This window comes from Cucurbita moschata, unplaced genomic scaffold (genome assembly GCF_002738365.1).
Source record: "Cucurbita moschata cultivar Rifu unplaced genomic scaffold, Cmos_1.0 Cmo_Scf00008, whole genome shotgun sequence".
NCBI lineage: Eukaryota > Viridiplantae > Streptophyta > Magnoliopsida > Cucurbitales > Cucurbitaceae > Cucurbita > Cucurbita moschata.
Window position 1 is genome coordinate 3,884,991 of NW_019268524.1, and position 10,756 is coordinate 3,895,746.

Sequence of the window (10,756 nt, forward strand, 5' to 3'; positions counted from 1 at the left end):
AAAAAAAAAAAAAAGAAGATGGTCCCAAAATGGATAAGTGAGAAAAGCAATGCAATATTAAATAATCAAATTATAAAGTAATAAAATAATTAAATGGTAATTAATCATAATTAATGATGAGTGCCACCAACATACATACATCAACTCTTCCAATCTAAACCTAACTCCCTTCCCCCTACAACCAACCACACACTTTACATTCATTATCATAACCCTAATATCTTAATCATTTTCCCTTTACTCCCCTATTCAATATTTCAATATACTCCCTATTCTTTTAACAATTTTCAACATTCTCTAACAATATTTCAATATCATTGTTTTCGGGTCGGTTCGTAGGTTGACATTTTTCTGATCAGGTCAACTCAACCAATCCAATAATTTTTTTAAGATTATTGTGAAGATTAAGAATATTGGATGTTTAGAACCGATGTTAATGATGTGTTATGACGTGTAAATATTTTATATTTGAGTTTTATGAGATTTTAGTTATTAATATAACTTATATTTGTGAATAAGTATGATTGTTTAAAATAATTAAAAAAAAAAAAAAAAAAAAAAAAGAAGTTATCAGATTACCTATCCAATCCATTAATCATGAATCTTAACCATAAAGATATTTTGGAGAAAAATTCATATATGAGAGTGACCTTTTTTATTGAATGAGTAACAAATTTACAACTAGTTATGCAACATATTCATGAGAAAAGGAGAGGAAAGGAAGGACTGCGCATACAGTAACTTAACAAAACAGATATGATGAAGAGTAATCGATATGACAAATTGCTCAATTGTTAAGGACAAAACAACATGGTCAATGATCATTCCAACGAACTACGTTGAATTGAATCTACTACATAAAGACATATGTTCAAGAACATACCAAGTTTAATTTTTAAGACAAAATGCTACATTCATCAAGTCAAAGTGTAACCTTAAGATGATGTACTGAAGCATGAAATAAAGTTTTTTTTGTTTAAATCTTTGATCTTTTTTAAGAGATCAAACTATCATGGAGAAAAATGAAAGAATAAACAAAGGCATACAAAAAAAAAACAAACCCAACAAGACAGTCCCACAAAACTACAAAAAGACCTAGTGACTGATGCTCACGAGGAGGCATTGAACCTCACCACCTCCCAAACCTCATCACAAGACAGCTCCCCATCTATACTCGTTGCTCTACTATTAAAGTTTAACAAAGAATGATATGAAAACAAAAGTGCATTAATCCATCAGGATAATTGTTAGAAGCTAAAGAAGGCGAGTGAAAAAACATACTGAAGATTTCTCTTAAATGACCCTCATGGACATTCCTACTCAGTGCATCAATGTGAAGAACAAGTGACTCGCGTACAGGTGATGGTTTCCTGAAATCAATAGAAACAGTTTGAAAAACAAAATAGATATATAGATGACTGACAGACAAGGAAAATATCACCAAAAGAAAACAGTGGATGTAAATCGTTGATTTACAAATGCGTGACTAAAGGAAATATTTATATAAAAAAAATACATGACTAGGGGAAATATTAATATAAACAAAATGCATATGACAATTTCGAAATGGTCAATTACATAAAAATTGTAAGTCATCATAGATAACTAAAGATAAAATTTACAATTGCAAGATAATTAATGGAAATAGAGTATTGTTTATTGATTAAAAGTTGTAAACAATGCAATAGCTACACAACAGTTCTGAAGAAATACTGAATTAAAATAATTACAGCATTGTATTTCCTAAGATTTATTTCTGTACCAAAAGGCCGGCGCATAAAAAACCGCGCCAAAGCAAAAATGATCGACTTATCGGAAAATTCATGCCATGAACAAATAATGAAGTTGGATTTGACTGTAGATGGAGATGTTATTGCCTGGGTGGTGGAGAACTTCGTTTAGCTGGTGGAGGTGAAGCGCGAGTCCTCCGAGCTGTTTCAGTAGAACTGGAAGAAAAAAAAACGAAAATGTGATTTCGACGTACGATGCTAATGATTTCACGAATCATAAAATGCCTAATTCTGATACTTCCTCTCACACTAACAAACAATAAGCACCAAATGCAGGAGCCAAAAATGAAAAATGCTAGTTCAAGCGAAAGAAAGACGAACCTCTTTCTCTGAGGAGGGGGACTTCGGCTCCGAGAACTAGCACTGCGGGAGGGAGACGAAGACGAGGAAATGGACCTGGAATGGGACACAGATACAGACCGTGACCTGGAGCGTGAGCGGGAACTGGAGCGGGAATCAGAGCCGGAGTATGAGCGGGAACGTGAAGAGGATCCCGATCTCGACGGAGGTGAGCGACGGCCTCTGCTTGGTTTCGCCATGGCCAGCAAGAGCTGCAAGAATTGGAACCCTAGCTTAAACCCGTCTGGTATCGTTCGAGATTAGAGATAGTGAAAGGAGAAGCAACACAAAAAAATGGTCGACACGTAAATGACGAAAACATGAGAGAGAGAAAACAAAGTACTTTTTGTTTCTCTTTTATATATATATATATATATTTAAAGTTTAATGATATTTTAAAATAAAATACTAATTATTTTTATAAAAAATATTTTTTATTTTTTTTATTTTCATATTATCAAAACCTTTAAACAAAATTAATAAATAATAATTCTAATAAAATAAAAAACATTACGATATTTTTATTAATTTAGTCTTAAAAAAATAATTAAATTACAGTTTTAGCTGTATAAGTCTCCTTAATAACCACTTATTTTTTAAAAAATATTTTCTTAAAATAAATGTTTAATTTTTTAATTAAATATCAAATACAAAAATACATTTTTAACCTTCTTTTTTATTTTTTAAAAGGTCGTTTTTATATAAAAATACGAATAACTTTATAAGCTTAATTTAAAAAAATTGAAAATTTAAAAATTAAAGGTCTATTTTGTGAATACGAAAGTCTGTACTTCCACCCCTTTCTCCTATGTGGAGTCACAGGTAGCACTTCGAGAAGCACGTATGAGACACATGTAGAGTAACTTGCACGTGTGGTTCTCGTCGAGGATTCCGATATACTATACTAATATGTGTAGGTCACTGTAATTTGAGTGAGATTGTTATGGTGCAAAAGCAGGTATGGTCGATCTGGTATTCCATTGTTCCCTATTTTGATTATGTTCTTTATTTCTCGTATAGCATAAACTAATCGAGCTCTGTTTGATCTCCTAAAAGCGGAAGCTAATATAGAATAGCACGGGAAGTGATCCTTAATAGTCCACTATTGACAAAAGCCAATATCTCGAGATCCCGAGGACTCGTTCCGAAACAAAGACCAACAAAGATTGCTTCCGACTTTTAAGCTCAAAAGATACAGTTAATTCAGTTTGAGCAGCAGTTAAATACTTTCTTTCCAGAGTTCATGTAAATTTACATTGAAACATGAAGAAAAAGAGACCAGAAAAGTTAAACATACAGCCATAACAGTGCAGAATAATGTGCATTTGTTCGTAGTAGACGATCTTACGAGCACGATCTATTTCAGCTCTTCCATGGAAACAGAAGCATCCGAACGTCGTCTCTTAGCTTCGTGATCACCCAAGTGCAAGGAAACGGAGATGTCTTCGCAGTTGCTCCGGAGCGAAGACAGGTTCTGGGAAACAGCACGACCCAGAGTGCTGTTTGAAAGGGAGGGAGAGCAACTAAAAAGGCTTGGAATGAACTGATGTTCGACGTTGGGAGCTGTGCTCGTCCCAGCTTCGAGATGAAACTCGGTCTCGAGGAGTGGTCGGTCTTTAGCTGAAGAAGGTTCTACTTCTGTTGGCATATGCTGGATTTGGAAACCCAATGGCTCAAACTTCTCTTCACTTTTATCCTTTGGCAGCGTTGTGTCGGGAGGAGAGGAGTCTCCGACAATCGACCCGATAACTGTTGCCGAGACGGTTCTTTGTTCTTGCACTGCTGCTGCTTATAGCAATATAGAAACAGAACAAAAACATTCATCAGAACACATCTATCATTATGTGATCTACAATGGAGTTTTATCAAACGCGCCGTGCGCGAGCGAAACGAGTTAACCTACACAAAAGAAAGACAACTAACCTTTAAACCCGTCATCAGTTGTGATTAGATCAAGTTCAAGCAGATTGAGAAGGCGCCCGAGATCGACCCCACTTGTCCAATTCTCAGGAGGTTGGCCTACTTTTAACTTAAGCCGACCTCGGTTAGCAGTTCCACCCCATATAATCCCGATTGGTTGCAAACTCTCTCGATTTTCACCCTTTAAAATGATGAGGCTTCCGCTATCTCCTTCGAGATCAAAAGTCTGTTGATTCTCACCAACGACGAGAAAATCGGTTAAGAAGCATATTCCTTTCTCGTCATTGTACTCGAGAGCATAGGCCAAAACAGTTCCGGTAGTCAAGCCCGAACTTCTTCCGACTTTCACGACCTGCTTCCCTATGAGGGTACTGATAGGCGACTGCAAGTCGATAAACTTCACATCACCGACCTCTCCCACACCTTTTACAGATGTAGTGACGGTCGACATGTCGAAATCATCAGCAAAAGGAATAAACGCCCCATCTGCCCTGACGAACGTCTCTGCAATTTAACAAAACTAGAATAAGTGCGTCGGGTTACCACACGTTTAGATTGATGAAATGAAACAACAGAGTGAAGTGTATTAAGCAAATTGTAACAACCCAAAGAGCACATCGGTTAGGGAGGAAAACAAAACATTCTTTATAAGGGTGTGGAAACCTCTCCCTAGTAGACGCGTTTTAAAAATCTTGAGGAAAAGCCTAAAGAGAACAATATCTGCTAGCGGTGGACTTGGGTTGTTACAAATGGTATTAGAGCCAAACATCGGGCAATGTGTCAGCGAGGAGGTTGAGCCCCGAAGAGGGGTGGACACGAGGCGGTGTGCTAGCAAGGACACTGGGTCCTAAGGGGGGTGGATTGGGGGTCCCATATCGATTGGAGAAGGGAACGAGTGCCAGCAAGGACGTTGGGCCCCGAAGAGGAGTGGACTGTGAGATCCCACATTGGTTGAAGAGGAAAACTAAACATTCTTTATAAGGGTGTGGAAACCTCTCCCTAGCAGACGTGTCTCAAAAATATTGAGGAAAAGCCCGAAAAAGAAAGCCTAAAGAGGACAATATCTGCTAGCGGTGGACTCGGGTTGTTATAAATGGTATCAAAGCCAGACACCGGGCGATGTGCCAGCAAAGAGGCTGAACTCTAAAAGGGGATGGACACGAGGCGGTGTGTCAACAAGGACTGCCAGGGCTATTTTATTTTGGCAGCACAAGGATCATTACCTGGATTTATTCCAGCAAAAATTCCATACCAAAGCTCATCAGTGATGAACGAAGTAGCTCTCTCAACGGCACCGAGATACACCCCCGGCCCAAGCGTTGGTGGTAGAGGATGAAACATCTTCTGATTCGGATAATCCAAATCAACTGCAACGTGACGGTTCGTGAGAAAACCAACTTGTCGACTGCCCGTTTGACTCCTTACGATAGCACCCAAGGTCCCATAAGTCTCCTGGCTAGCCACCTGATGAGAAGTAGAGTCAATTTTACTGATACAATTATAACTTTGTTGATCAGAAGCCATGCCTCAGATGGCGAGGCCCCCTAAAATCTCCATTTCACCAAAAAGGAAGTGAAAATGAACAAACGCTACCAACTTTTGAACTATTGACAATGCCATTGGAGCTAACCATTTGGGTCCAATACTCACAAAAGTTGCTATCGGTTCAAACGGTTGGTCACGGTCATGCTTGTCCAAGGCGTGTTGCCTATGGCCGCATGACGGATGTCCCGGTCTTGCTTGTCCATGGTTGCATGCCCGTTCCAAACCCCTTTTACATGCTTTCATCCTAGATAGGCCTTCACCATTTCACATTGGGTCAATACGGAGGTGTATGACCGTTCACCAAAACCATGTCTACACCCGCCAGGGCTAAAATGACCCAAAATGTACTATAGGGGGACATGACTAGTTGTCACGTTATATGCTATTCAACCAATGGTATTTCTTTATTTGCTTATAGTCATATAACGTTGCTTTCTTCAATTCTTCCAATCGGTTTCAAATGTATTTCCTCGCTCACATTTTCTAAACCTTTTCTCACAACGTGACTCAAGGCCCGAACACACGCCAACGTCGTTCGCGACGTCCGAGTTTCTCACGCTTGACTTGTTCGCTTGGTTAGAACAAGTGCCGTACAATCGTTTTTCCGCTATTGCAAGGGTGCGATTGTGACACTATGCATGTTTAGAGGCACACTTTGGACTTAGGACACATATCTCAATTTCGAGTATATAAAACGACTTCTTCACGTAGTAACATTAGCAAAGATTACAACAGGGAAGTGCCAACACGTAAGCGAAAAAAAGTATGGCGTCTTGATATTAAATTCGGGTCCAAACCAAGATGATCTTGGAGGATCCCTGCATCTCTAAAGCTCGTCTCTCACATGAATTGCCCGTTACCGCTCGTTCATTACGAGGTCTTTTTCATTCAATTCAAGAACTTTATATTTCATATAAATGCAAGTTTTCAGGTCACTAGTTGCAAAGAAACATGAATGTACCTGAGAACCAGAGCCAATGCATAGATCAGAGCCACGCAGGTCATCGACAATTTCGGTGTATAGCTGTTCTTTAGGAGCAGGGTTGGGTGCACCAAAATACGAGAATTCTACGACATCGACATCGCACCACACACCTCCCGGCCCCTGAAACAAAAAAAGGAATTCAGAATGAAACTTTGTACAGCTACTTCGCAACCAACGCAAAACGACTTCTTCAAACCTCCAACGCGGTGGGAAGGCATTGAATAGGACTAAGCCATTGCTTATGAACTTTCCTGGAAACAAAAACAAGAATAGCAGGAATGTCGGTCAGCACGCCCTTTTGGATACGGAATCCAATTGCCGTTCCGAGACTGTAACAACGTAGGATCTTGCTATGGAAGGCTCGTATTGTCATGAGCTCAAGTAACGTGGTGGCTCGCTGCCCTTTTGGTAATGGATGAAGGATATCTGGTAGCACCCCTTTTTGAAGATTTGCGAAGTAGTTTGCCCTCTCCTCGGCTGCAACGCTTAATCGGATGGGGGTCGGCCATGAAAAGTAAGCTGCATTGCTCTCACAATGCTGTCCAGCTGATGCAAATGGCTGAAGTGTAGGTGGACTGAAGGAAGGTAAATTAGAGTGACCGTAGCAATTCCTTTCAAGATCCAGAGCTGATTCCTCGGATGGTGTCGAACCAGAGCAGTTAATCCTGCTGTTGTGTCTTGTCTGCTCCATTATGCAGTTCACCTATGATGCAATTAGCAAAAGTTTAAAATAAAAGAACCAAATTCTGAACAGGAAGATAGCCCCTACAACAATCATTAAGTGGATAAAACTAACGAACGAGGATCCATAACGTGTCAAATCCGTAGACCGTATTGTCCAGAATCAGAACTGTAACAGTCCAAGTCTACCGCTAGCAGATATTGTCCACTTTGGCCCGTTATGTATCACCGTCAGCCTCATAGTTTTAAAACGCGTTTGTTCGGGAGAGGTTTCCACACCCTTATAAAGAATGTTTCATTCACAGTTCTAAAACGCGTCTACTAAAGAGAGGTTTCCACGCCCTTATAAAGAATGCTTCATTCACGGTTTTAAAACGCGTTTGCTAGGGAGAGTTTTCCGCACCCTTATAAGAAAATGTTTTGTTTCCCTCTCCAACCGACGTGGAATCTCACAATCCACCCTCCTTCGAGTCCCAGCATCCTTGCTGACACACCACCTAGTGTCCACCCCCTTCGGAGTTCTAGCCTCCTCATTGGCACATTGCTCGGTATCTATCTATGATACTATTTGCAACAACTCAAACACATCACTAGCAAATATTATCCGCTTTAACCCATTACATATCACCATCAGCCTCAGTTTAAAACGCATCTTCTAGGGAGAGGTTTTCACATCCTTATAAAGAATATTTCATTCTCCTCTCCAACCGATGTCGGATCTCATAATCCACCCTCCTTCGAGGCCCAGCATCCTTGATAACACACCACCTAGTGTCCACCCCCTTCGGAGTTCCAACCTCCTCATTGGCACATTCCTCGGTATCTATCTATAATACCATTTGCAATAGCTCAAACACACCACTAGCAGATATTGTCCGCTTTAGCCCGTTACATATCATCATCAACCTCACCGTTTAAAACGCATCTTTTAGAGAGAGGTTTCCATACCCTTATAAAGAATATTTCGTTCCCCTCTCAAACCAATGTGAGATCTCATAATCCACCTTCCTTCGAGTCCAGGATCCTCACTAGCACACCACCTAGTGTCCACTCCCCTTCAGGGTTCAGCCTCCTCAATAACACATCACCCAGTGTCTAGCTCTAATACCATTTGTAACAACTCAAACCCACCACTAGCAAATATAGTCCATTTCAGCCCATTACGTATCACCATCAACCTCACGATTTCAAAACGCATCTATTAGGGAGAGGTTTCTACACCCTTATAAAGAATATTTCGTTCCCCTCTCCAACCGATGTGGGATCTCACAATCCACCCTCCTTCGAGGCCTAACATCCTTCCTGACACGCCACCTGGCATCTACCCCCTTCGGAGTTCCAGCCTCCTCATTGGCACATTGCTCGGTATCTATCTATGATACCATTTGCAACAGCTCAAACACACCACTAGCAAATATTATCCGCTTTAACTCGTTACGTATCACCATCAGCCTCAGTTTAAAACGCATCTTCTAGGGAGAGATTTCCACACCCTTATTAAAAAATATTTTGTTTCCCTCTCCAACCAATGTGAGATCTCACAATGTAACGACCCAGATCCACCTCTAGCAAATATTGTCCTCTTTGGGCTTTCCCTTTCGGGCTTCCCCTCAAGGCTTTAAAACGCGATTGGAGGAAGGAAATAGTGTCAACGAGGACGTTGGGCCCCGAAGGGGGGTGGATTGTGATGTCCCACATTGGTTGGGGATGAAAACAAACCACCATTTATAAAGGGTGTGGAAACCTTCTCCTATTAGACGCGTTTTAAAGCCTTGAAGGGAAGCCCAAAGAGAACAATATCTGCTAGCGGTGGATTTGGGCCGTTACACACAATCCACCTTCCTTCGAGTCCAAGATCCTCGNTCGTTACGTATCACCATCAGCCTCAGTTTAAAACGCATCTTCTAGGGAGAGATTTCCACACCCTTATAAAGAATGCTTCGTTCCACTCTCCAACCAAGGTGGGGATCTCACAAGAACACAAGTACATACCTACTAAACTACCAATAGACTCAAAAATTTAAGCTGATATGCAATGATATATATAACATCTTATACAACACAGCCACTCAATNTCGTTACGTATCACCATCAGCCTCAGTTTAAAACGCATCTTCTAGGGAGAGATTTCCACACCCTTATTAAAAAATATTTTGTTTCCCTCTCCAACCAATGTGAGATCTCACAATGTAACGACCCAGATCCACCTCTAGCAAATATTGTCCTCTTTGGGCTTTCCCTTTCGGGCTTCCCCTCAAGGCTTTAAAACGCGATTGGAGGAAGGAAATAGTGTCAACGAGGACGTTGGGCCCCGAAGGGGGGTGGATTGTGATGTCCCACATTGGTTGGGGATGAAAACAAACCACCATTTATAAAGGGTGTGGAAACCTTCTCCTATTAGACGCGTTTTAAAGCCTTGAAGGGAAGCCCAAAGAGAACAATATCTGCTAGCGGTGGATTTGGGCCGTTACACACAATCCACCTTCCTTCGAGTCCAAGATCCTCGCTAGCACACCACCTAGTGTCCACTCCCCTTCAGGGTTCAGCCTCCTCAATAACACATCACCCAGTGTCTAGCTCTAATACCATTTGTAACAACTCAAACCCACCCCTACTAAATATAGTCCATTTCAGCCCATTACGTATCACAATCAACCTCACGATTTCAAAACGCATCTATTAGGGAGAGGTTTCCACACCCTTATAAAGAATGCTTCGTTCCACTCTCCAACCAAGGTGGGGATCTCACAAGAACACAAGTACATACCTACTAAACTACCAATAGACTCAAAAATTTAAGCTGATATGCAATGATATATATAACATCTTATACAACACAGCCACTCAATGATTGAGCAAGCACAACACAAAATGAGAAGATCACAATTTCTATTAACTAGATATCACAAACCCAACAATCATAGCACCAAAAACAAACAAATCTACCAAAAACAAAGTAAAAACAGCAATCAAAGAGGTAAAAGGAAGCTGAAACTCACAGGAAGCAATGGGGAATCCGATGAAGATGGTGCTATGAGCTCAAATTAGAGTGAAACAGTGAAAAAGGGAGCTAACCCATTGAAGGTTGGAGGCAAAATTAGAGGATGGGTTAACTCTGAGACAGATATAGAGACAGAACAGTGATGCAGCTGAGCTCAGGTGGTGCAGAGGAAAGGCAACGACAGAGCCTCTGCTCTGCAAATAAACATGGAAAAGTGAATGTTTGAGAGAGAAGACATTACATGGAAAAGGTAAAGTTAAGAGAGTGAGTGGGGCTATTTTTAATTCGCTAAATAAACAAAGGTAAGCCATTGTGGGGAGACGTGTCCACACTGCTTGCCTTCTTCCACTAATTCTGTTTATATTTTGTGCTCAAATCTCAAGCCTGTCCTTTTTTTTCTTTTTTCTTTTTTTTTTTCTTTTAATTAAATTATACTTTAAAATTTATAATTTTAATAAAATATTTACATTATTTTCCAAATTTTAAAAATATGTG

General features: G+C 40.4%; 2 protein-coding genes across 3 annotated transcripts in view; both read right to left on the bottom strand.

Annotated features, from left to right (window-relative positions):
• The window catches only part of LOC111445960 (serine/arginine-rich splicing factor SR45-like), a 6,856-nt gene extending 4,395 nt beyond the window's left edge, over positions 1-2,461 (bottom strand). The window contains exons 1-3 of one of the 2 annotated variants that reach the window (XM_023084531.1): positions 2,112-2,460; positions 1,878-1,946; positions 1,282-1,370 (exon numbers count right to left, since the gene is read on the bottom strand). In XM_023084531.1, coding sequence (XP_022940299.1) covers positions 1,282-1,370; positions 1,878-1,946; positions 2,112-2,329 — 376 coding nt within the window. In that variant the 5' untranslated portion in view covers positions 2,330-2,460. Of the gene's footprint in view, positions 1-1,281; positions 1,371-1,877; positions 1,947-2,111 lie in introns of both variants that reach the window. The other variant, XM_023084529.1, reaches the window with a different exon arrangement.
• Positions 2,462-3,275: 814 nt separating this feature from the next.
• Positions 3,276-10,525, bottom strand: LOC111445958. Its single transcript, XM_023084521.1, has 6 exons — positions 10,260-10,525; positions 6,776-7,282; positions 6,556-6,699; positions 5,273-5,513; positions 4,053-4,553; positions 3,276-3,914 (listed from the first exon to the last, which is right to left on the bottom strand). The coding sequence occupies exons 2-6, from the start codon at positions 7,268-7,270 to the stop codon at positions 3,487-3,489; spliced, it is 1,809 nt and encodes a 602-aa protein (XP_022940289.1). The 5' UTR covers positions 7,271-7,282; positions 10,260-10,525; the 3' UTR covers positions 3,276-3,486.
• Positions 10,526-10,756: the final 231 nt, after the last annotated feature.